Below are 27,313 nucleotides of genomic sequence, written 5' to 3'. Positions count from 1 at the left end.
ACGACTGCCGAACGCGTGGTTTTAAACAAGTGGCTAGACGGTTTCAAACCAACGGTTTTGGTCGCGGTTTGCAACGCAAAGCGTGCTGCCAAGGGCATACCAAGGTTAAACGAAATTTGGCATAAAACAACTATCCACACGGTTTGAAACCTAAGTTTCAAACCGCCGTTTCATACCGTGTAGCGCATACTTTATAGATGGAAAAATTTATGATTCAATGCTATCGTTAGCTCTCAGACGAGTCTAGTTAAGAAAATAATTTGGATACAATTCCAATTAGTCGATAATAATATTCTAACTTAGGTACAAGAATTTATTCATAATACGTTTTTTTAACCTTTTACTTGAACTTTTATAGATTATATTATATAGTCTTATTTAATTTAAGGTTATTTATTTTACTACTCTACAAATTTAAGTTCAATTTGTAATAATCAGAATTAACACTATTACATTAAAAAGTTATTGTATGGCACAAATATGTCTAGGATTTGAATTGTAAAAACTATTTTATGTTATATAATAAGCGAAAAATCCCTATATATATTTTAGATTTAATGCAGGGTGATAATTTACAATTTTTATTAGGTAATTTTAAAGATTTCACTTAGTAACTGCCATATCATGTTTCGATCTGATAAAGGTCAACTGTGTTTACAATTTAATCTCTTACGTATACAACTTTTGTCTCTCGATATATCGTCGAGCAATGCACAATCTTTTAACATTCGGCATTTGTGCTTTTATTGATGATTATTTGTTGATTTCTTCTTACGAAGAATAAAGATAAGATTTACAATACCAATACCTACAACTACTATTGTCTTCGTTTACCCGAGTAAACACATTAAAAAAAATTAACGGATAGAAACGCGAATTTGACATTAACTGCGTGTTTCTCATTTGCCAGGATTTCTGAAAGCACTCGAAACGTTAACAGACTGCATATAATTATCCTGCTTATTATGTCCAATGTGACTGAACTTAGTAATTGTTTACGTTTTCCCATAATTATCATATTTTTATATAAATAAACAACTGCATAAACTATGCTGCATATAAGTGATTATTAAATTATTAAAAATCTTAGGCATGTAAAAGTTTACAGCAAGAGGTTAATGAAAGATGTCATACGGCCTTAAATACTTGTACCTGAGGTCAATTGCCTCTTACAATCTGACCTAGTGACATATCCTATGAAGTTACTCAGATTTAATACATAGACTTGGTAAACTTAATGTGTTTGTTCTAGTAAAACCAAAAGATATAGAGATATCAAGATATTATGCTAGTTTTGCAATTTTTTTTACTCGCAAGTTGTTGAGATTGTATTTTTAAGTTACAAGAAATATTATCTAAAGAATATTTAGAATGCATAATATATATATAATGCGGGTTTAGTTGATTCATAATGCTTAAGTCGAAGATTCCGGTTTCGCAAAAAAATTACTACCTAAAACATACTACATATAAGAATAAACCGAAAAGCAATTAAATAATCAACTAAAGATACAAAAAAATCCTTTAATGAGGTAAAGATTATGTACAAAAGCGGCAAAAAGTTACGGGATTTTATACACACATTAAACGAATTAAGTCTTCCCCTAATGTTGGGAATTAATTAGTAGAATATTCTCTTATAGTTTTGTATTTATAGATGACATCAGGTCTCCACGGCCACGGGCATCAAATCTCACAGCAGGGCCACCACCTCGACTCATCCGTGTTACCGGCGAAGGAAAAGACTGTGCATGTCAAGGAGAAAACTTTTAAGGTACGGAAAATTTTTCTATTATAAAAATTTGGCTTTGGGACCGTTCAAATATTATGTAACGTATTTTTCCTTTTGTAAAACGTTACGATGCGGGGCGGGGATTAAATTACGCGTTATTGTTAATATTTTTTTCTACTTACACCACATAATAGTAACTGAAGAGTCACTAGGTGGTCACGAAACGGTTTACTATACCCGAGTACAGTACTGTACTTGGGTAGTGAAAAACGTTACGGCGAGTTACATGGGGGGGGGGGGGGGTAAATAATCTCCAAAAATTGCGTTACGTAATACTTGAACGCTTCCCTATTGACGCGTACATCCGGCACAGTAGGCTGATATTTTCTTCTCTATAAAGATTAAGCAATAATCCCCCTACAAATTTAAAGGTCTCAATGGTACCAAAAAGCAGGTCACTTAAATAATTTATAGTAGAAGTAATTAATAATATTTGAATGTGTTCCAGGTGGTGGTGGGCAGCGAGGTAGGGGTTATGAAGACACCCGTTTTGGGTCCGAGGCCGTACAATGCACTTGCGATCATACATACCCAACAGAGTAATACTTTTGATATGCTCAACTCGCTTACCACCAGCGTCGTAAGTAACGCTTATATTATCAATTACTTGAATTATTACAATGTAATTAACAATTAAAGAAAGCCGTAAGAGATACAATTCAAAATAGTATAAAGTGCCGGTCTAATTCATAAACATGCAACCGAACCCAAATAGTTAGAGAACTTGAAATTTTTTTTTTAATAGACACGAAGGTACTAAGGACCACACATTCTAAAGTAATGTGCGACAAAGGTTTTAAGATCCTTTATCATTAAAACAATTGTATTTACTGATATTAAAACTTTTTGTTGCTGAGCAGGATTTATATTAGCAGTAAATTTTTTCCATACCATTTGTATAAATTTCGAAAGCTTACAAGTTTTATTTTTGAAATGCGCATATAAAGCGCTGCTGATGTTTGTCCATACAAATATTTATTCTGCTACTAGCAGACCGGCCAAGCGTTGTTGTGGCTAAGGGTTTTGTTTGCAAACATAATAGCAAACTATTCGAGGGAAATGGTAGGAGAACACCAGTCATGGGGACCACCATGCTTTTTTGGTGGTAATGCCATTAAATTGTAGCTTATGTGAAACGTTGGTACTTTCAACACAGCGCCATCTGTTAGAATTGTGATTATCATATTATTTGCAATAAAATAATATTGCGGGTATAAATTGAGATTTAAGCTATGCTATCTTTTAAGTAAGATCAAACCGCACGGTGTGCAAATTTGATTGAAATCAGTTCAGTAGTTTAGGGAGTCCATAGCGGACAAACAACGTGACACGTAATTTATATATATTAAGATAATCTTTTCTGTGTTTTTGTGAATATAGCAGCCGTAATCTTTTTTCAGGCTAGTCAACCGGTTGTAGGAGTGGGTGTGGGAGTTGGAGGGTATCGACGTCGCAGCTCAGGTCAGGGTGCCTTGTGTGATCCTGAATTGGATGATAGCGGAAACAAACTGGTCGCCAGGTTGGAGGATGATGCTTTTATATCAGAGCAGGATTTGGTGAGTACTTTTCACTTGTCTACATAGAGTCAATAGAAAGAGATTAATATGGGAGTTTATTAAAAAAATAATTCATTTTTAATTATTTATCGACTTGATGATGTTGCCTTGGAAGAGCGATTCAGAGATCGATTCACTGAACATAATTACGGACTCAGAAAGATATATTTTACGGTACATATGTAACTAGACAGCTATTATTAGGAGTAATCATGGTGTTCATATTAATATTGTTATGTGGTCTGGAGGGTAATGGAATAAATAAAAGTCGGTTAATATAATTAATTTTTATTCTTACAGGAAGAAAACATAGAAGAGAATAACATCATAGCTGCCTCCGCCACTGATAAACCTGATGATGAACCCGGTACAGAACAATCACAAAAGCAACAGAACGGTAAAGATATATAGATATGAATGTAGGGTTATTATACCAAATGTGGTCTGGAAGTGATCGTTTATGATAAGGCCACTCTCTGCACTCTCTAATTATTTAAATTTCATTTCTTTTCCAGTTTCTGTTAGCTTTATAATAATTAATATTTGTGTTAATAATGTATCCGAAAAACATATCTCAGTTTAAATTAATTTATGAGAGGAAACACCAAAAACATATTGAATTTTTGTTTAGGTATAGTCTACGATCCTATCTACGAGTTAGATAAACTGGAGGATAAAGACCAAGATAAGGCCGATAAGGAGGATGAGGAAGAACCGATTGGTGTCTCGCCCTGTGGCAGGTTAATATTGTTATTTAATAGACATATATATTTTATCATAAGACAAATTTCAGTAAAACATAATCAACATCGATTTTCTGTTTGAAATTTAATAAAAATAGATTTTAATTCAATACCAACATATTTTTTTAATGAACAGGTTTTTCAAGTACGACAAAGAGGTGGGTCGTGGATCCTTTAAAACGGTCTATCACGGGCTGGACACGCAAACCGGAGTCGCCGTGGCCTGGTGCGAGTTGCTTGTAAGTTTTTATATAATAACTCAAAAGAATCACGTCGAATTGTATTGTATACATTGGTTTATTGAATTGTCTCAATATTAGCGAATGTTCTTGTATGGTCTCTCTGTCTGTAGCATACCGCTGTCGTATACGTACACGTACAAACACACACGTGCGAGCTTTTACTACAAAATTCAAGAAAACATCGATTAAAGTATTAGTGTCCAGTAAATTGAACTTGAAATATAATGTTAATTAATACTTTCAGTTGGTCTAGGGACGGCGTATAGTCTCTTATATTAAAACGCATAAATTTTTTAGGAGAAAAAGTTAAATAAAACGGAGCGTCTTCGGTTTCGCGAAGAGGCTGATATGTTGAAAAAACTACAGCACCCTAACATTGTACGCTTCTACAATTATTGGGAAGGCATCGTCGCTAAGAAGAAGAACATTGTGCTCATCACTGAACTTATGGTCTCGGGAACTCTTAAAACGTGAGTAAATAGCAAAATAATTATTATTTTAGTCCACTTTTATCACTTAATTCTGTTCTATCTACTGCCGGCTAAAAATTGTATGCTTTTGGAATAGGAATGTAGGAATATATTATTACACCTATAATATAGCAAAAAATATCTGCTATATCTATGGACAATGGAATTTTAAATTGAAATGCCTAAAAATAAATATTCATAAAAATATTATAGAAACAGTAGTTAAAAGAGTCCAATTAAACTGATTTATTTTTGTATATATAAAGTATGTGTGCTCTATTTTTACAGATATCTGAAGAGGTTTAAGCGTCTTAAACCAAAAGTTCTTAAGTCGTGGTGTCGTCAGATATTGAAGGGGCTTAATTTTCTTCACTCAAGAACACCGCCTATAATACACAGGTATTATTTAATTAATATTCTGTTTTGCTATTAATGCAGGCTGTTATTGAAGGTCGATATGACTTGTGGAGAAAATTTATAATTACAGATGCAGAAATATATTTTAAAACATACCAAAGAGATCAGACCTTATGCTACTGCTATGAGTTTCTGAAGGAATCTATATATTTGACAACCAAGTGACAATTGTTTATTTCTAAAAGCAAAAGACATCTAATATTTCCCAGCTAGGAACAGTTTTTATTGGAAAATTCAATTGTCGTTTTTAGTATTTTTCTTTACTTATTATTTATGTTTTCCAACGTTTACATCTGAACTTCCACAAATATTTCCAGCCATCTCAGTCTAGCACCACGAACACCGATTACTTGTTATATATATAGATAGGTTTTTTGTATATTTATAAACGATTGCATTGTTTTAACAAACTTATTCTTGATTATTGAGAGATTAAAAAGATATAATATGTTTTCTACAGAGATCTGAAATGTGACAACATATTTATCACCGGTACAACCGGTAGTGTGAAAATCGGCGACCTGGGACTTGCCACGTTAAAGAATAGGAGCTTCGCCAAGTCAGTCATAGGTAAGATATAGTAAATGTTTATCTTAGTTTTAGTGGGAAAAGATTGCTTAATATAACCAAATATTTTTATTATATAAATAATTAATAGCGATTACGCTACAAAATTATATAATAGTCTTCATTAGCTGAACGACGACATAATCAAATAATATTATTCCTAAATATACAAACCCATATAAAAAGTAATCTCAAAATGATAAACACTCAAACCTATCTTAGCTGATATGTACCTAGGGTATATTTGTCTTGGTGCTTTCTGGAAATGTAGTTTTTAATCATATAACATTTGTGAATATTTTCTCATGCTATAGGTTGTATATTCTAGGTACGCCAGAATTCATGGCACCGGAGATGTACGAAGAGCACTACGATGAGTCCGTAGACGTGTACGCGTTTGGGATGTGCATGCTCGAGATGGCAACGGGCGAATACCCATACAGCGAGTGTAGCGGACCTGCGCAGATCTATAAGAAAGTGGTCTCGGTATGTAGTTTTATATTAATGTAATTTTTTTTAATAATAATAATATAAGCTTTTATTCAGATAGAAAATTTTACATAATTTTAATCTTAAACTATTGTCTCTAGTGAGTCGGTGACACCGAAAACCCGTCTGTTTGCCCAACTTTGGCAAAGGCTGAGCTGTTATGAGCTTTCCTTGTCCATATTTTCCCAGTTACGGTTTTTCTTTCGTCTTCCTTCGAAACTGTCTACCTCGTTTTCTTCTCTTATTTCTTGGGTACCAATATATAATCTTATTGTTTCACTTTTCTATACCTCTTATTATATGACCAGCACATTTCCATTTCAATCTTCGTATCCTCGTTGTGACGTCTTTCTTATGATCCTATTAAAAAATAATAAAATTTCTTATTAAGCTGCTTCATCACATTTCTCAATGTATTTTTATTTGTCCGGAAATCGAACGCAGGACAACGCCATATGCCATGTGCCGGGGATACGAAAATTACGCGATTGTGGATACCATAATGGGTTTACTTCCATATTTGTACTATTACTAAAAACATTAAATTGTTTAACTTTTTATCTACAAACTTTGAGGAAATCGTTTGAATGTTTTATTAAGCATGCGAAAACTAATAAAATAGAAACAGCAGAGAATATTGCTAGATTAAGCACAAAGATACTAAATAAACCTAAATATTTCAGGGTGTGAAGCCTCAAAGTCTGGAGAAGGTCAGCATACCGGAAGTAAGGGATATCATAGAACAGTGCATACGACCGAACAAAACTGACAGGTACACAAATATTTCTCACTGATGCTTTTTTAATTACACTGACATCTCTCATTTTATTCAAGCAAATTAAATTAATATTAGAAATGATTATTAATACTTTAATTGCATCATTGATTTTTTGGAAAAGTAGGTAGGAGCCCTCTGTAAAATAAGTTCGTCACGTTTCGTAACTACTAGGACCTTAGAGTATATGTGCGTATTAAGAACCAATATCGTGATATAAATGTCTCATTATTATTTGTAGGCCCAAAGTGAAAGACCTCTTAAACCACGAGTTCTTCGGCGAGGATATTGGTCTGAGGTTGGAGATTGTGAGTCGGGACCTCGTGACGACATCGGACATCACAAAGATACAGTTCCGTCTCAAGATAATCGATCCTAAGAAACGGTAAGGTAAAACTGTTTGGAGCTGCTTATCCTACATGATTAATAAACAGATTTAATCATACCGACCCTATTTTAGAACGTCAATCAAACATAAATCTAGTTTCAAGAACTTTCATATCATTGTTTCTGGAGTTATACTTCTAGGCCCGTTAGGGAAAAATGATGAGAGCAAATTTTTACGATGCGCGCGCACACCGTCACAAAAAACCGACACCCTGAAAAAAAAAGTCAATTTCTTTAATTATGTAGATATATTTTTTGTGATATTTAAATAATTTTTATTTTCTAGATAATGCGTTATAATAAAACTTTAAATGTATTCAATACCTTTTTTCTATTGTTAGTGTTGTTTTTTCTACAAACGTAGAATAAGGCGAAAGATAAGATTTTTATGTTGTTACGCCAAAGAAGTATAACTTCTAATGCGTGTATATAAGTACACATGTTTTTTTTAATTTGACTGTGTTCAATAGGAAAATAGGTTGTTTAATATGTTGGGTCCAGGTCTTTGACTCAGGTCCTTATCCTTTTCTTATACTATTTAATGTATGAGTTTCATATAATATTGTGTTTTGAAAAACTTTTGTTGTAATATTATGTTGATAATTTTTGAAATATTGTTCAATGTGGTCCGGTGTATGTTTCATTGATCATTTTTGAAGTAAGTTATCAGCAGGAAGGAGAGAATAAAATGTTGTTGCGCCTGAAATAGAACCCAAGGCAACATTGTATATTTGAAGTTATTCTGAGTTTTTAACATACTTAAAACTGTCTCGAGTCTAAATTTTATCCTTACACTTTAACAAAACATAAACGTTACAAAAATGTTTCGTGCAATCAGAATTAAATGTAGCTGATTTTTTAATTTTTATACAAGATAGGCAGCAGTTAAACGATCTTTTGTCACATATATACGAAAATCTATTCAATATAACACAAATTCTTTGTATAGGTCGTACACGCATAAGGAAAATGAAGCAATCCAATTTGAGTTCGACATAGAGAAAGATGATTGTGAGGAAGTGGCCAACGATATGGCCAAGGCTGGTCTCATCATGGAGGAAGATACAAGGATCGTTTTCAAACTGCTTAAGTCTCAGCTCATCAGTCTTAACCGGTGAGTGATGGTTTTTTTTAGAGAATATTTTCGTCTTCTGTGCAATGTTTTTTTGGAGATTTTTGGAGATTATTGACACACAACCCCCCCCATGTAACACGACGTAACGTTTTTCTGTAGTGTAGTAAAACGTTTCGTGACCACCTGGTGACTCTTTATACCTAAATGTTACCATTATGTGTTGTAAAGTACTGGAAAGTCGTAAAAATAACGCATAATTCAATCCCCGCCCCGCATCGTAACGTTTTACAAAAGGACCACCTCCCCCCCAAAATTCGTTACGTAATACTTGAACGCTCCCTTTACAGACTTTGTTACCCATCACAAAATATTGTCAACCAATTCACGAGAACCCAAGGTAATTAACCAGTTTTGGTGATGAAGAAAAAATCTTTCACCGATTAAATTAACCACATACATTTTTTTTCTATCAGCTAAAAAGCTCCTCGTTTTCATCATTAATGTTTATTTTCCTTTTAGTATCGCTTGAATTTTTGTTTTCCTCATTTAACAGTTTTGTTTACGATACTGATAAGTTAATAACCGTCAGGCGGAGGAAGTTAATAGTGCGTAGATATTGCGACACAACATGAACAACAAATATAACAAAATTTAAAAAAAACTTTCGTCGAAATATCAAAAATATTGTCTCTTTGGTTGTTTTATAAATTTAAGTGTAATAATTTTATTTATGTAATATTAAGAGAAAGAAGATATTGACAAATGAGATGTATTGAAATCTCTAATTGTAGAACAATAATTCGGTGTAAGATATATTAAATTGTTCACAGTATACGTGCAGTGTTTATAGTTAGATTGTTTAATATCGCTACACGCTTCGCTTACGCTTGCTTAAACGATTTTTAGTCAATTTCGCTAGTATATATATTCATTAATTATAAATTTATTAAAGTACATTTGAATACCGTTTTTGCTTATTAAATTCTAGTAGCACATTTCAATACACAACTGCTTAGAGTTGTTTGGCCATGAATATGTCTAATTGTGTTCACAATTCGCTTATCGGATGAGATGATTCATTACGCAACAATGGGATGGTTTATCCACATTTAAATTAAATTATTAAAATTAACTTAAAGGTTTTCAAAATTTGTTTGAAAGCTCTTAATGTTTAAGATCAAGGATATTCATATTAATTATTGTAATAATTTATGTTTATTTAAGATTGAAAGAAAACATAATACGCAGTCTTGATGCAAACGGAGTATTACTAACTACGTTTTGTTTACAATTTACGTTACAGAATAAAATGTGGTCGCAATTATCTTGTAAAATATAGACCAAGTTTTCAATATTAAAAAAAAATTGCATATATACCTTTACAATATGTAAGCATTGAGTTAAAAAAAATAAAACCATAAGAATTTTAAATCCGAATTGCAGTATATAAATAGTTGCCTCTTGCATAACGAAAACTATTTAAATACCTCAATGCATCACTGCTTACGATTAATTGACGATATAATACTAGTACATAACGCGCGATAGATGTAAACACACCCATGTCGTGTCTAGACTAAACAATTGTTCGTTAAACAATTATTTGCGCGTGTGATGAAATTTTTTTTTGTTGACATAAAACAGGTTAGAATGTTTATTGTAAATTTATTTTTGGTGTTTGTTGCAATATGATTTGTAATACAGAAGTGATACTGTCGGAAATATATGAATCAGCTTGGTATGACTTTTAATGCATACTAATTAATCCTACTTAAAACTATTTTATTATAATTTATCTACATTTATTAGGAGAAAAATCAGTTTTTTTTGCGCGATATTTTATCTTATTCGCTATGATTTACTTGTTTTAAGCAAAACCGTTGTTTATGTACTACTATGAATAGATAGGAAGACAAGTGAAAGACTAACAAACGCCTATAAGAATATGTTGTCTAACCTATTTCTTATGGTTTTTAAAATAGTTTTTTTTAATTTAAATCTCCTATATATTTGCAGAACCTAAAGACTGTTAGTGATTCAGATGGAAGTGGAGATCTTTTGTTTATTAAATATATTATTTTACACACCGTTAAAGCAATTAGCAAAATTAATTCAAGTCACGTATTCAGTTCTTTACGTTAACACATTTCCGTAATAATTTAAATTCAATGAAAAAACTTGAATAACGAGTTAATTCACAGACTGAAATTATAGTATTTATCCACGAGTTTATAATATGGGTTATGAAAAAGTATTATAATGTTAAAGCATTGTAACTCTTATAATAAAGTTAAACGTTATATATACTTAACTAGATATTAGCTAGGGCCTTCTTCAGCGTAAAACAAATATGCCAATATGTTTGCTAGTTCCACTTTAAACGATAACGTAGGTTCTTACGTCAATATAAGACTGAAATAATAATCTCCAGTTTTATTTTACCGCCTGTTTAGAGGAGTTCAGTTGATAATGCAATAAGTCAACCTATAAAAAATCTGTGAGTAAAACCAAAATGTCTGCTAATGCGCCCACACTGGGCTTAACTTGTATTTTTTATAAAAAATGCAGTTTTAACTACGTAGTTTATATCTTTATTGATAATGGGATTAGATTTGTTTCAATGGAAAGAATTAGGACAAGTACAATGAGATAGCGGATTTTATCATTGAAGATATTGATTTGCATTTAATATGCGGGCGATACATTATTTGGTATATAATTTTTTTTTTTGACGTACATATTTTATAAATAAGAGAGTTTTCTAATCACACGCAGTAACCTAACATAACGGTACCTTAACAAAACATGTTGTTGAGCCCATAAACTGGAAATCTTTCCATAAATATTTACGTTGTTTAGATTTTATAGTATTTTTACCATTAATTTCATACAAAAAAAAACGTTAAAATAAATAAGTTTAATTGGTTTTTATTTAAAGTACTTATTTGTCGCTTTTTATCATAGCGTAAACACAAATTGACAGGAGACGAAAGAGTTAGAAGAGTGGAATTAAACTGATTTATTTTTAATGAATATATAAATTTATAATAGAAATGCTTGTTAAAGCTTTTCTGTTCAAGTCCTATCTCAAATGTATATCGTAATTATTCTTGTACGTAACGATGGAATTTGACTCAGCGAAATCGTGCGATTATTCAAATATTCGCTGGCATCACAAGTCAATGCTCGGATCGTGCGTGTCTCAACACAATATAGAATTCTTATCATGTAAAGATATGTACATATTTATCATTTAAGCTGAAAAAAATTTGTATCATTTAAATATTTTACTTTAGTTTTGAAACTTAACTCATTGGTATGAACTAATGTTGGAGCTAAGAGCTTATAATGTTACAATTTGTTCTTCCATGTCATTTCAAAATGCATTTTAACATTTTAATTATTTGAAATGTGGAATTTAAATTACAGTTACGCATTATAAACATCGCTGTATTTCGAATTAAGGTTTTAATTGTAGTACTTAGGTCAGTGTATGTACGAGTTTTAATACAAAAAAAAACACTTATCGAAGCAAAATGTTTTGGTATATAGAATTTATTGAATCACGTGCCTCGACCGCGTCGACAAGACAACGGTAGCTAGGATAAACAATAAAGTACTGCAAATTCGCGTGTCAAAGGTCATTGCTAAATATGTAATTTATGAATATTAACTCTGATGTCAGTTGTCAGATTTGTTGGTAAAAATTATGATCCCGTTTGGAAAATACTGAACATCGTTTGAATTTGAAACTTAGTTTATTTGAATTTCGTAGTTAAAAAGGTGGTTTAGGTTAGTGTAATTACATAATAGCATTATGTACCAAATTTTACTTTTGCTATTATTTTAAATAATTTTGTGCAGATAGTTTAAATCAACTTAAAATTTGTGATTTGTTTTTTTTTAGAGAAAGAAGTGAGAAAAAGGCACAAATGCTTTTTAACCAAGAAATTCTTAATGAACAGAATCGCCAACAACAGTTACTTTTAGAACAACAACTTAGACAGGTATTTTTTTTCTTATCGAATTTTAGTTTGCTCATCTTATATTATTTTAATATTCTTGGTTTTGAATAGGTTAAGATGATCCAGAGCCAACAGCAGGCGGGCCCCGTAGATCAAGTAAAGTCGAGTCTTTTGAATGGTGTTGGTTCTCCCCCAGCCGCCCTGGCAGCGGTGCAGTAAGTTTTTAGTTTTTTTTATAGAAACCAAAAATAATATAAGGTACTGCGTTCATTTCAGTTATTGCATATTATGTCATTCACTTTCAGGTTAGACCAACAATCACAGCTATTTCAAGCTCAACAACAGCTTCTACAACATCAGTTCCAACAACATTTGACAAACGAAGAGAAAGCCATGAAACTCTTTCAACAAAATCTCATGCAGGCTCGTATGTCTCCTTCGCTCAATTCGGATCAGCACCTGTTGCAACAGCAGCAGATCATTGAACAAAATATTAAACAGCAGCAGGTGATGATGGAACAGAATCTCCTTAGCCAAAAAATGTTGGAGCAGTCAGTGCCAGGCCAAGGATTCACGGATCAGCAACCGCAAAACCTTTTAGAACAACAGCAGGCGCCTCTACAGCAGAATTTTTTGAATCAACAGTTGGTAGCAAATGAGATCACAAATACGAATCAGGCACTGCAGCAGCAAATTATTCAACAGCAGCAGAATATAATAGTTCAGCAGGCCGCGGCGATTCAACAGAAACAATTTGAGGAGCAGCTAACGGTTCAAGAGCAAGTGATGGCAGGACCGCAAACGAATCTCGTAACCGGTCAAGTTTTAGATCCATCACTTCAAAATTTACAAAACATTTTAGCCCAAATTATTCATAGACCGGATAATTTACAATCTAGAAAGGAATCTGAATCTGAACCTCAACCGCCACCTTCGCAACAGGCCCAGCCAGTCGTCAGCCAACAAACAGAAATGGTTGAAGTACAACAAATGCCTCAAGAACATGAAACGATGCAGCAAAACACGAATTTACTTAATGTGCAAATGCAACACGCTAGTCAAAACATAAATTTCGCCCATAATCAGCAAAACTTCTTCCAAGCTAACATGCTATCGGCGGCAGTCGACCCTACAATTTACGCGCAGCAACAACAAGTGGCTCAGGCCCAACATCAGGTTGCACAAGCGCAGCAGCAGTTAAATATGCAGAAACAAATGCTCGCCCAACAACAACTTGTCCTTCAACAACAGTTGATAACTCATCAACAACTCCAGATGCCGGGACAAACGCTCTCTCCGCAGCATATTAGAAATTTGCAACAACAACAATATTTAGCGCAGCAGGAATTACAGCTACAAACCCAACAGAACATTATTGATCAGCAGAATTTGGCATTATTAACTCAAAAGCAACAACTGATGGGTCAGCAACAGCAGAAAGTCGAAGAAATATTGCGAGCGCAGCGGCCCATGTACACGAGACAAGGATCTGAACAAAGCCAGATGAGTGCCGCTGATGTTCACGATCAACAACAGGGTCTAATCCCTGACCAGTACCAACAAAAACCGCCTCTGCAGCCACAGATGTCTATAGATCAAATGTATCAAAACCAATTCATGGAAAAGCAAATTCAGAAACAACCATCCGACGAACAGTACCACCCTCAAGTGCATCCAATGCAGGGTCAGTCTTTACCTCACAATGTATTGGCGCAAAACTTTAACTTGGTGCAGAACGAGAGGCAGATATCTAGTCATGAAGGCACACCCGTGCAAAATTATTCTGCCAATCCGATGATGTACCCGCAAAGTCAGACCATGCAAATGCAAAATGTATCTTATAAACAAGTTGAATCCTCTGCACCTGCAACTATGACACAAAATCCCCCTGTTACACAATATATGGAAGTGCAGTCGTCAATTCCTTCATCACATCCTCAAAACTCGCAGCAGATTCAGCAAGATATTCAACAGATGCAACAGCAAATGCAACAACCGCAAGCGCAACAGCAAATACAACCTACATCGCAGCAACAAATTCAGCAATCTCAGAACCAACAACAGCAAGTTTCCCAACAAATTCAACAATCACAATCTCAGCAACAAATTCAACAAACGATATCTCAACAACAAATGCAGCCACAACAGATCCAAACGCAACCTCAACAGCTTCAACAGCAAATTTCGCAGCCCCAACAGCAAATGCTTCAACAATCTCAGCCTCAGCCGATCCAGCAATCGCAAGGGCAAATGCAGCAACAAACTCAAATCCAGCAAAATCAACCGCAGCACCTTCAGCAACCCTCACAGCAAATTCCGCAATCCCAAACTCAAGCCATTCCGACCCAGCCTCAAACCACTCAAGCTCAACCTCAGCCACATACCCAGGCGCAAACTCAACCGGACCTGCCTCAGCAATTATTTATTAAATCCGAAGAGAATGGTATTACTAGTAAGGAGCAGTTCCATACTCCTATGACGGACTTGCCTGCCGGTGCCCAAATCGATGGCATGTGGCAACCCGAGTTAGGAGCAGTTGCAGAGAAAAACACAGAGACGCAACAAGAAAGTAAGTTAAAATCTCTAATATTCTTGCGAAACACCTTGTATAATTCTTTTAACTAAGTTTTAAGCTATTGCATAGATTGTATCGCGGGCTTTGAGCGCGGCAATCGAATCAAGAAATTCCGTAACGAAAAAACCTAACACACGATACGTAATATAGGTGCGGCCAATACGCGTTAGAGCGGGACAGAACGCATACTGCGTACTCACATTTCTATGACGAGATCGGTGCAGCCGGTGCGCGTTAGAGTGAGACATACTATATAGGCGCGTTAGTCTGAGTCTAGAAGAGTGGTAGAATTAATTAATTTATCAAAGAAAAAACTTGAATTAATATAAAAAAAAATGCTGCATATATAAATAATTATAATTGCATAAGTTGAAAAAAAATATGCAATAGCTTTACCGCGGCAGTCCCCGAGTGCCACACGTTTTTTTAATGATTTCTTCTAATATCTTCAAACGTTTTTATTTTAGTGGGTACATCGATTCCTTCGCCGATCGCAGGCGAAAAGAAGTCACGTGGTTCAAAGAAGCGGTCTCGGGAAAAGGACAAATTGCCCCGACTCACTGTACTCACCGTAACAGAAAATGGAACAGTTGTTGAGTGCCAGCTCGAGTCAAAGTCCAAAACCGTCACCTTTAAGTTCCACGTGCCCGATGTAAATCCTGAGGATTTAGCTAGCAATTTGGTAAGCTTAAAATAGATTGTAAATAAAAAGCTTCTACAGGAATAACACTAGATAATAGCAGTACGTATCTAGATATAGTTATAAAAGTTGCAAGTGGCCATTCTAGCATATTTAACTTCCTTATCAGAAAATTATTAAAATTAAATTAAATTTATATAGTTACAATTGATGTTTTTATGGATTTTTTTTAAGAATAGAGCGTACCAAAAAAAGGCAGTACGTATCTAGATATATGTTGTTATAAAAGTTGCAAGTGGCCATTCTAGCATATTTAACTTCCTTATCAGAAAATTATTAAAATTAAATTAAATTTATATAGTTACAATTGATGTTTTTATGGATTTTTTTAAGAATAGAGCGTACCAAAAAAAGGCCGGGAACGCACACACGAGCCTTCTGGCAATGTGATTGTCCATGGGCGGCGGTAACGCTTATCATCAAGTAGGCCTCCCGATTGCCTGTTTCATAAAAAGTAAATAAAAAAATGAGTATTAAAAAAAGTGAAGGTTCAAAAATTTATATTAAATATCCATTGTCATTTAGTATGAAAAGCTTTTAAAATTATGTTTTATGTATTTTCTAACAAACATTTAATGAAACAGGTTACAAACGACTTACTCCCCGAGTGGCAGAGTAGTGCATTCACAGAATGGATTCGAGATATTGTGAGGCAGTTGCAAGCTGAACCACACACTCATGCTACTTTGAGGCTGCAGATAGAAAAGGTTCTTATACTTCTCTATGGTTCTAATTACATCGAACTTTTAACAATGTCAGGCATTTTTATATGTGCTAAATGCACAACAAAAGATGAAAAAAGCACATCTAAAATGTATAAAGTTGAATTACTTATTAACTTATGAACTAAAAATAAGACTTATGTATGGATGACGAAATTTGATTTGCATAAATAACTTTTGAATTTGAATTACTTAATTATTATTTATTATACCTTACTTATTTAACAAAACCTATTTATTGTTTTAGAATTTAGATTGGTAGGCACAGAAAGCTAGCATAAGCTTAAAAATTGGGTATTAAAAAAAACAGTATTACTTATAGATAAATAGTAGTAGTATAGATCACTGCATTTGTTTCTGCGTGTAAATTTGTCGTGAGTTTTATGAGAGTAACATTATTCGTAAGGATTAAAACACGTGTGTGTCTGTTTCAAAACAATATAACTATATTTGGTTATTACCTTACAGACGGACTACGACTCTGAAACAACAGAGCGTGAAGAGAATCTTACGGACTCCAACCAGGATAACTCTGAATGCACCACGCCCACGGCTTCACAAGATAATATCGCCTTGGAGTTAGACGGAGAACCCGCACCTGATACTAGAACTGTACTCGATACATTGTCTAGGAAGATCAGTACTGCGTCCTCCATAGGTCAGTTATGAGAAATATTTTATATTTTTTTTTAAGAAATCTAATATTGTTGGCGTAGATAACATACTTTTAAATATAATTTTTTCGACATATTCGTACAGTCATGTAAAATGTACCTGTAAAATAAGTTCTTGGTTCCTTGGTTGAACAACTATCCCATTCTATGTCCTCCCTTTAATAATGTCCTATTTAACTCCTTGATGATCTCCTGGCTGTGTAACTGCCTTGTTGTAACTTATAAATTTCGTTTATTTTGTAATTATCATATAATTAAGTTGAGTTTTCTTCGCACATCTTTTTTATTTCTCTCGGTTTTTAACTTATTAGTGATAAAGTACTGTACTAGTGTACAATTTAATGTAAATTAATAAGCGAATAATATTCAATTTCAGGTTCAAATCAATCTGACGGGGGGCCTATGGCACCAGATCGTGCAGCTAGTATAGAATCGAATGGCGAGAAAAAATCACAAAAACCTTCTCGAAAAATATCGAGATTTCTAGTCAGTCCTGTCGTCGATCGCGGCGAGGACGTTCCCGACGAGAAGTCGGAAAAATCCGCCTCCGAAACCGAAAAACCGGAAGTAAAGGAAACGAAAGAACCGCAACTAAACGGTTTGCCCGAGACCGAAGTTCCGGACTCGAAACCCCAAGTCATTCCCCCAGAATTTGTTCCTACTCATCAGTATTCCTTACCATCACACGCACCACAGACAATGATCGACCATCGCCCAGAAGTGAAGCCCCAAGAGGTGCCTCAGACTCAGCCGATAACAACCACTATTCCTACCAACATACAGGCGACAATCCCCCAGCCTTTGCCCTTCCAACCTATTAATCCCATTCTAAATAGCGCGCTACAGCCAAACTTTACTACCCCCTTACAAATAGCGACAGACACCCCTTTGTTGGGGTTGAGCCAAGTCGGAACTCCTTTGGGTGTTGGCGGAGATATGGGGTTAAACTTAGGCCTGCCAGTAGCTCCGGGTATGGATCCTGTGTTAGGCAGACTACAACTCAACCAGCCTAACTTGACTCCCACCCCAGCTGCAAGCGAAACATTGGCCAACGCTGAGAATATACAGCGGATGATTCTAAAACAGAATATTATCAAGTTAGTATTAATAAAAATAATAAGACACTTTAACACAGTTTAAATGTATTATTTCGTAAGTAATTTAAGACAATCAAGAATTTGTGAATGATTTATATGTGTATTTTCAGCCAACAACAAAATTTAACAGGTCCCAACCTCCTCGGGTTACTGAATCAGCCGCAGTTCCCACAGGCAGATATTGCTCTGCACAACAATTTATTAGCTGGACAACAAGGTACTATATATTTATATTATATGTATTAAATATATCAACACAAACTCCCACTGTGTATATGATGTGTATTTCGTTGTTATATGTAATGTATTTATTTATTGTATGTTTTAATGAATTTTACATTTTATCCCCTTGCCTAGATGAAGATCTTGGAACACTAAGTATTTTTATAATTAAAGCACTGATCTTTATACGCTTAATCATACAATTTATTTATTATTTGTAATAAGTTTTAAATATTTGTTGTAATATATTTCAAATCACTCATAATTTATGATTACAATTATTCATTTATATGAGAAACTAGCACTTTCATAAAATTATCAACTATATCACGCTATATTCTTTCGCAAAAATTATTCTCTAAACTATTATATGTTTATGTAGTTTTCTTAGCAACTAGCAGCTTTAAACTTCGTTCAATAAAAAAATTGCCTTCTATTTTCTCTTTATTTGCGTTGTTTGAGCCGTAATAACCTTATTTACTAGCGTAATTAAATAAGATCTCAGCACATTTACAATGCGCATTATAACAGAATCTGTAGCGATGTTCTCAAATCAAATTGAACGTACGTACCTATAGTATACGTATAAGCATGTAGGACATGTACGTACGCGTATTATAAAGGTTATTCTAGCTCTAGGCATGTATCTATATTGAAATATATAATTGGCATATGAACCCGCTTGACCGTGTGTGTGACTAACCGTTGCTTCAGCCGCGGCGGGCGGTCGGCTGGCTTACTTCGCGCCAAGATACTACACGCCAATGCTGGCCACCGCTAACGACCTCATAGGTAACTCACTACATAATGCTTTTGGATCACTGTGTACACTGAACGTGGCCTTTGAATGGTGGTTAAAAATTTAGGGGCAATATTTAGAAGTGTTTTTTCACTGCACGGTATGTTTTAATTTATCCTACATCAATGTTGGAAACCGTACAGATAGCGACGTAAGCTTAAGAACTTTCCAATAATTCGTTAATATACAGCCTTGCTTTTAATACAATACACCCTGTAGATACTTTAGTTATTTTCTATCAGCTGCACGAATTTCTTTTCGACGCAACAGTAAATTTATTTCATGCCATTTTGAGTGTACACGTATAAATAGTACAATCCACGAAGCACCAACACATTACTTCTTGATCGCTATAGATTACTAATATTTTCCGTCGATAGATCCTCATTGCTTATAAGACACTCTTTAAAAAGTGTGGACGTCCTCGTGGATGGTATTTTCAATATTTTATTTTGCTCTTTGTATCATGCTTTCTTGGATTTTAGAATAAGTATAGATTTACTTAATAACGGCAATTTGTTAGTGCTTAAATAGCTTATACTAGAAGTTTGCAAACATGTAGCAATAATATTGTAAATTTGACTTAAAGTGTAGATTCGTATATGCCACTAAAAACAACCTACCATATGTTATCTCGGAGTGACGTGGTTTGATTCCCGCTGAGGTAAAAGTTTTACTAGTATTTGTTGTCTATGCCAAGCTTATTAATTATAAACGAAAACTATTCAAAAGAATTATAAAAATACGTAATATTTATATCAAAAAATTTATCTGTCAACTCCGTGTGTCGGTTTCTCGTTGACAACGGTTGCTGATAAACACACGGAAAGTCGAGCCTATGTATATAAAGTAACCCGCGTATTACCCTCTAAATTGTTTTATTAAAATATTTTTTACTAAAATACTTTTCTGGTTTACATGACACAAATATTTACCATTGATTCCAGTCCAACAACCAAGTCTCCAGACGTCTGTGGGCCAACTAGGGGTCAATCAGTCCATAGGCTCAGGTTTCGGTCTAGGTTTAGGTCTAAATCCGCCTCTGCAGCAAGGCCTCGCCCAAAGCCTGCAACAGAACATTAATCTTGCATCACAAAACTTTGCGCTCAACCAGAATCTTATGGGGCAGAATCTTGGACAGAATTTAGGTATGTAGTGACATTTATCCAGTTACATATTTAATATATGAAAATAGTATTGTCTTTGATTAACATAACTCTTATTACACATTTAAAGAAAAACGCTTTTTACCGGATTAAAGTTATGTATTATTATAAATTTACAACTATTTCCCCGGAGTCGACTATCCGGGGAAATAAATACAGATAATGCAACTTTCTCTGCAGCTGTGATACTTTTTGACATTCAACATCTTTTGTCTTCAGTCACCGTGACCACGCACGCTGTAAAGCACGCGAAACGTCGGATAAATTTAAAATTATGTCAAATAGTTGTAAATTTATAATAATACATAACTTTAATCCGGTAAAAAGCGTTTCTCTTTAATATATGAAAATTCTAGTTTCAACACCCCAGGGTAATTTAAATCCTTATTATGAGATTTTATTGTTAAAAATTTATGAAGAAATAAAAATGTGATAAGTTTAAGACACATTTGTATCATCACAAAATTCAAATGTAATTGTAAACTCGCCTTTAACAGTTTCACAGGTAAATATTCTGATAGAAGTGAACAGTGTTGGCCTAGTGGCTTCAACGTGAGACTCTCATCCCTGTGGTGGTAGGTTCGTTCTCCGGTTGTACACATGGCCTTGGTTTATATGAGCGCATTTAACATTAGCTAGAACGGTGAAGGAAAACATCGTGAGGAAACCGGCTTGCCATAGACGCAAAAAATCGATGGCGTGTGTCAGGCACGGGAGGCTAATCACCTGATATTAGATGTCAATCTATGTCAAGTGATCATGTAACAGATACAGAAATCTGAGGCCCACACAAAGTTTGTAGCACCACTGATTTATTTATGTTTTAGAAGTGAACTAATTAAATAAATAAATTTTCAGGTCTAGCTGGTCAGAACTTAGGTTTAGGTGGTCAGAATCTCATGGGTGGGCAAAACTTAGGCCTGGGCGGACAGGCCCTTGGTCTGGGTGGACAGAATATTTCCCTGATGGGGCAAAATTTGGGTCAACTGGTCGCACAGAGGGCAGTTCATAACGCACTCGCTAGGAGAGCCGTACAAAACATGGAAATGAGTAAGTGTTTTCATATACAGTAGAACCTCTATAAGTCGAACATCAAGGGAGACGCCAAAAAATTCGAGTTATAGAGTTTTCAACTTAAGGAGGATTTCGACTTAGGCGGATTTTGATTCGACATAAAGAGTTTGAGGTTTATTCTTATAAATTTTGAGAGCAAGCAAACACGTGTTTCCATGAGTCATAAATTTATTATTGTATACTCCTAAAATGTTTTCTAAGAAACAATAGTGTACTCACATTGTCGGCAAGTTCTTAAAGTCGGTAACTTATTTTTGTTCGAACAATAGAGATAATAAATTCCAAATGATCAAGTTGTAAAGGTTGTAAAATAACGTTCCTATGTTCGAAATACAGAGGTAAAATTTAATTTTTCGAGTAGAGTGAAACTATGTACCAAAATGGCTTGGAGGGACTCGGTGATTATTTCGATTAACAGAGGGTCAAGATTTCAAGTAATGGAGGTTTTGGTGTTTTAAGGGAAGGGAACAAAACATTTTTTCGAGATTTGGAGGTTTTTGACTTATCGAGGTTCTACTGTATAGGTTTAATTGATTTCTGTGTGGGTTATATAAATGTTTTCTAGTAAAGTTGGTTGCCATTTGCCACTTCTATGTGTTAATTATAAATGCACGTGGCACCCGGAGGTTCCGGGTTAAATTCCCAGAGAATAATTTAGGGTTAGTTGCTGACTCTGTTTCCTTTCAAAAAGGACCAGAAATAGATGGGAGAGAAAGTTTCTGATCCATTTCCCATTCTTGGATTGTAGACTTCAAACCATGTAGCAAAATGCTTTCCATTGTAATTTACATAAGAAAAAAATTACTAGTCAATTACTTTAATTGATTATAATCTTAATTTTCAAATTAGTTGTTGGTGTGAGTGAAAGAGTGACAACAAGAAGTAAAAATAGAGTTTTGTTTAGACAAATTGAGCTTGACCTTAGCTGATTCAAAAATCTTAAATCGCCTACTTGCATCCTTTCATTTCTAACAGAAGAATATAACATTTTTGTTTTAAAGGTATGACGAACGTCAACTCAACGGATTCAACTCAGCCGAGCACACCGAACAAGAGCCAGTCTTACAACGATTACATGATGTCTCTTCATAACAAATTGGCCTCCATCTCTAACAGCGTAAGTGTTAGTATCGCTTGTCAATAAAATGCTTGTAGCGCTTTGTAAATAGATCACTCATTCATTAAATGCACTTTAACTATGGATTGATGGAAAATAAAAAATGAAAATTATAAATAGAAATTAATATGTCATGTTTAAAAAATATTGTTAATTAGTGTGGTTTGTGTTGCCTATTGTTATGTGGTGAAAGCGGACGATATTTTTCTTATCATAATTATCACTTTGTTTCGTATTCGTAACTACGTTTTTTTACGCGCGGCACAGTTACGGAGGGGAGGGTTCTTTTATACAGAATAAAAATCGACTCTTATTTTGCATATTGACCAAATTTTTCTAAATTTCACCAACATCATCTTGATGGTTGGAAGTCTTCCACAGTACGTTTCACAAGGCATTTTCTTTTGCGAACTGTGGAATCGACTACCGGTGGGGGTCTTCCCTCAGAGATACGACCTCCAAATGTTTAAAAATCGAGTATACTCCTCCCTCAAAGGCCGGCAACGCACCCACAAAAAATGGGTGTCTATGGGCTGCGAACACTGCCCTTTTTGGTCGTCCCGCAAGCTCGTTTGCCCCCCCCTATTATATAAAAAAAAATTCAAAGAACCACTAAATTACTATAACATTTATTTATCTTGCACAAAAATCTTACTATTCTTTTTTTTTAATTGGTGTCAGGTCAAATCTATGTAAGGTGACAAGATCAGTGAGTAGTACTTGTCTAATATGATATGATAATTTACTTGAAATATCCTCCGTTTCACTAACATTAGCTATCACATCATCCATGTAGGCGCAGTGAGTGTGGTAACGCTAGTGTGTGTTTAGGGGCCCGTGTCGCCGCAGTCGCCGCTCGAGTACAGCCCGGCGCTTTCGCCCACTCAGAGGCACTCCCTTCCAGATCATAAGGTTTGTTTGTAGATGTAGATTTGTAGATTGTGGAATTAAGGTATTTAGTAGTACGGGTAGCGGATGTAGTTAAAACTTTCGCATAATATCGCTTTATAGCTGCAATGGATTAGCGTAGTCTAATAGCTGACCTTTTAGTCTAAGACGTGTTAAATTCAAATAAATTCCTGTATAACAACAGTGATGATGACATAATAATGAGTTGTAATGCATATGTCACCGTAAAATTGTAAAAACCGTTAGATTGTAATCTATCTCGCGAGATTGTAAACTGTCGAAAGATTGTGAACCTCAACGAACTGCATACAAATTAACGTATTATTATTCGGTAGTTATATGAAATTGTTGGGAAGTAAAATTAATCTGTAATTGACCAAAGAAGTTTGAATGATAACTAAGTGTAGTACAATCTACCGAATAATAATACGTTAAATTGTAAGCAGTACGCTGAGGTTCTCAATCTTTCGACAGTTTATAATCTCGCGAGATAGATTACAATCTAACGGTGTTTACAATTTTACGTTAACACATACAAAGTCAATGAAATATTTTAAAATCTCGTGGGTTACTTTTTTAACATTGTATAAATTACCCTTTATAACTCTGAGACAAGCTTAATCGCGATAACAAGCGACAAACACCTTGCTAAATTTAACTTAACAATTAAAATTTCTAGGTGGATGGCGTAATTAGCGACGTAGGTGAAACAGGCGAAAATGGTGGTGCGGCGAGACACGCGGCGAGATTAGCGCACCTTGATCATCAGCTCAGCAAGATTAGTCTGCACTACAAGCATGCTGATAAGGTGAGTCAGATGTACTCCATGTAGACAGAATTAAAAAAAAAGCAGTTAGCGACGAAAAACTAGGAAATCCATCGACACATGAAACTCACGAATTACACTCCTTACTTTTTTTTTGTTGCCGATGGAATGTTATATTATTTAGTTCGAAAAAAAATTTTTAGCGTCATAAGCGTGTTCAATTATTACTGTTAGTTTATAATTTTGTGTAAGGGAGCGTTCAAGTATTACGTTACGCAATTTTTGAAGATTATTGATCCCCCCCCATGTAACTCGCCGTAAGGTTTTTCAGTACCCTAGTACAGTACTGTTCCCAAGTCTAGTAAAATGTTTCGTGACCACCTTGTGACTCTTTAGTTACTATTATGTGGTGTAAGTAGAAAATAATATTAACAATTACGCGTAATTCAATCCCCGCCCCGCATTGTAACGTTTTGCAAAAGGACCCCCCCCTCCTTCCCAAAATTCGTTACGTAATACTTGAACGCTCCCTAGCGTTATAGTAAGATAATTTTTTACGAAATATAATTGTACTTTTATATTTTAGGATGTGTATAGTGAAGTGCATGGGGCTGATGAAATGTTGTCGGGTGGCATGAACGACAATGCTGTTAATACCTATGAAGAAGGTAAGTTTATCTATTGCTTGAAATGTTTATTTGGTCGTGAATATAATCCAGAACCACTAAAGTAATTCAAGCTGTTATAAAAAATCAGGAAAGCAATACCCGTCTGTCTATCGTTATTATAAATATTTTATTTTTTTATTAAAGCACATTACATAAAACATTTTCTACAGTATAAGTTACAATCTACCTATTCAAAATGACGATGAAGATAAATTTTACAAAAAAAATAAAAATATGATACAAAAAAATATTTTTAGTTTTACTTATATGTAAAAATACTTGATATATGATATGTGAAATATATTCGCGAACAATTTGAATTAGAACTGCGCCCTGAACTGCGCTCCTAGGTTGAAAAAAAATAAATATAAAGTGTTAGAATAAAACACTGTACACAACAAAATATACCAAGATTTTTATGAAGTAATTTGATTGTATTTAACCAAATCCAATTTTTCCAGAACTAAGCAGCGAAATTGAGGGCAACCGACGGTTTCGAGTGGCGAGAGCCTCGCCGCTCAGGAACTATGCATTATGTCGGCTCTTACCCGAACACATGCACGGTGAGTCATTTGTCTCTTCAATTATTTGTTTGTTTTAATACAATTCTAATCACTTGAAAATTCATGACTAACATTGACTAATTTTCAAGTTCATGTTCTTGGATGTTATACATATTTTTCACATATATAAACCATTTAGGTAAAGACAAAATCGATCTAGTCCAATCACAAGAAGGTACCGTCGTAGAAGGCGGCGATGTCGATGGCGACGGGGACGCCGAAAACGACGCAGACGTTGAAGGTAAGTTATACATATGACCCGCTTAACAAATAATTGTGGTACTTTTTAAGTTATCCTTAGGAATAAAATGGAGACTTTATCTAGACCAAACTTTACTAAAACAAAGGGATTTTTTGTCGTTATTATTTTTTTTTTAAATAAAACAGGGCAAAAGGGCAGGAGGCTCATCTGATGTTAAGTGATACCGCCGCCCATGGACTCTCAATGCTAGAGGGCTCGCGAGTGCGTCGCCGGCTCTTTAAGAATTATATTGAATTATTGTGAATTCGTCTTTATTACAGTTTGTTATCTTTGTATCAGGTTTGCATTCATCACGGCCATTATAACTATTGATTGAATTATATATAACTTACATATAGGACGTTGGGTTCAAATTTTTGTTATCAAGGTCCTAATATATGATATAAATATCTCGTATATTACTTTAGTATATAATACGCTTCATGACATGTTATTAATATGTTAAATCATAATTGCGAGTAATATTTCTCATTATCTCAAAATTATAAAGTGATAGACACTTTAAATTAAATATAAGAAAACTTCTTGTATTAGTTACTTTACTTATTAAAGAACATAGCCAAAATTTGTTTTAACTCATGTAATATATTTTTTATTAAGGTGAAACATCATGCGATAATACCTCTTGGTGCGAAGAAAATGCGCATGACACGTACGTGCTAACGGATAGTACGCGCGCACGTACGTACGTCGTTGAGGACGCACTTGCCGGACATAGAGTCGCGATTATGGATCCTGCGCCTGTAACTATTGTACGTACTTTTGTATTTTTTATTCACACCAAAATATTCTTTATTCATATATGAAAAATGAATGTACACTTATAGACGTCATAACACCATACATATTATTTAATATAAATAAGCGCTAACATTTTTGAATACTTTCTTCTAATGTAAACAATATATAAAAATAAAATTATTTCTTTTCTTCAATCAAATATCTTTGGTCAAATATATACTAAAATTCATATTCATTATAAAATCCCAAAACGCCTTAATATACTAGTAAAATAGCTGTTCCTGATCAGCCTACAATTTAAAAACATCATTATTTGATACGATCTTGGGTAATTAAAATGCATTTTTTAAAATTGTGAGTGGCCCGATTTTTGAATTGTCAGGATGCGATGTCAAGAGACGATTTTCGACTGTACATTCTAAGTTTCTTAGGAAATAATTGCTTTGTGTGTTGAATGGCTTGCACAAAACATTTTTTTTTAATTTTTAATTTTCCATATTATTAATACTCAATTATTTTCTGATTTCAGACTGAAAAGAAGTTAAGTCCAGATGATTTACTAGAGGAGGGAGAGCAAACAGAGCGAAGTTACTTAATAATAGACCCATTGCGGGACATGACCTGTACCGTCATTGACAACTCCCTGAGGCTGCATCGGGAGGCTGTCTTCACCCCATTCGTGGAAAGCAGGTATGCTGGAGTGATCATAGTGGCATTTGATAATTTTTTTTTAATTAAAATTACTCTACTCCCCTGCCATTGTGTCCAGGGAGTTTTTTA

General features: G+C 34.4%; 1 protein-coding gene across 12 annotated transcripts in view; it reads left to right on the top strand.

The window, feature by feature from the left end:
* Positions 1 to 27,313, top strand: part of LOC125057310 — a 36,599-nt gene that overhangs the window by 8,110 nt on the left and 1,176 nt on the right. For 4 of the 12 annotated variants that reach the window (XM_047660929.1, XM_047660930.1, XM_047660941.1 and 1 more), the window contains 33 exons: positions 1,658 to 1,774; positions 2,241 to 2,372; positions 3,193 to 3,348; positions 3,649 to 3,745; positions 3,980 to 4,088; positions 4,228 to 4,330; positions 4,631 to 4,803; positions 5,092 to 5,202; positions 5,681 to 5,790; positions 6,116 to 6,273; positions 6,960 to 7,048; positions 7,293 to 7,436; positions 8,388 to 8,552; positions 12,421 to 12,520; positions 12,590 to 12,693; positions 12,784 to 15,047; positions 15,521 to 15,735; positions 16,338 to 16,460; positions 16,944 to 17,133; positions 17,526 to 18,246; positions 18,357 to 18,463; positions 18,604 to 18,624; positions 19,183 to 19,260; positions 20,215 to 20,415; positions 21,292 to 21,483; positions 22,509 to 22,630; positions 23,456 to 23,536; positions 24,213 to 24,341; positions 24,886 to 24,967; positions 25,429 to 25,530; positions 25,670 to 25,771; positions 26,393 to 26,544; positions 27,063 to 27,223. In XM_047660929.1, the coding sequence (XP_047516885.1) occupies positions 1,658 to 1,774; positions 2,241 to 2,372; positions 3,193 to 3,348; positions 3,649 to 3,745; positions 3,980 to 4,088; positions 4,228 to 4,330; positions 4,631 to 4,803; positions 5,092 to 5,202; positions 5,681 to 5,790; positions 6,116 to 6,273; positions 6,960 to 7,048; positions 7,293 to 7,436; positions 8,388 to 8,552; positions 12,421 to 12,520; positions 12,590 to 12,693; positions 12,784 to 15,047; positions 15,521 to 15,735; positions 16,338 to 16,460; positions 16,944 to 17,133; positions 17,526 to 18,246; positions 18,357 to 18,463; positions 18,604 to 18,624; positions 19,183 to 19,260; positions 20,215 to 20,415; positions 21,292 to 21,483; positions 22,509 to 22,630; positions 23,456 to 23,536; positions 24,213 to 24,341; positions 24,886 to 24,967; positions 25,429 to 25,530; positions 25,670 to 25,771; positions 26,393 to 26,544; positions 27,063 to 27,223 (6,911 nt within the window). The remainder of the gene's footprint in view (positions 1 to 1,657; positions 1,775 to 2,240; positions 2,373 to 3,192; positions 3,349 to 3,648; positions 3,746 to 3,979; positions 4,089 to 4,227; positions 4,331 to 4,630; positions 4,804 to 5,091; positions 5,203 to 5,680; positions 5,791 to 6,115; positions 6,274 to 6,959; positions 7,049 to 7,292; positions 7,437 to 8,387; positions 8,553 to 12,420; positions 12,521 to 12,589; positions 12,694 to 12,783; positions 15,048 to 15,520; positions 15,736 to 16,337; positions 16,461 to 16,943; positions 17,134 to 17,525; positions 18,247 to 18,356; positions 18,464 to 18,603; positions 18,625 to 19,182; positions 19,261 to 20,214; positions 20,416 to 21,291; positions 21,484 to 22,508; positions 22,631 to 23,455; positions 23,537 to 24,212; positions 24,342 to 24,885; positions 24,968 to 25,428; positions 25,531 to 25,669; positions 25,772 to 26,392; positions 26,545 to 27,062; positions 27,224 to 27,313) is intronic. The other 8 variants (XM_047660931.1, XM_047660939.1, XM_047660934.1 and 5 more) reach the window with 8 other exon arrangements.

Source organism: Pieris napi, chromosome 16 (assembly GCF_905475465.1).
Source record: "Pieris napi chromosome 16, ilPieNapi1.2, whole genome shotgun sequence".
Taxonomy (NCBI): Eukaryota; Metazoa; Arthropoda; class Insecta; order Lepidoptera; family Pieridae; genus Pieris; species Pieris napi.
This window is presented reverse-complemented; position numbering and strand designations above follow the sequence as displayed.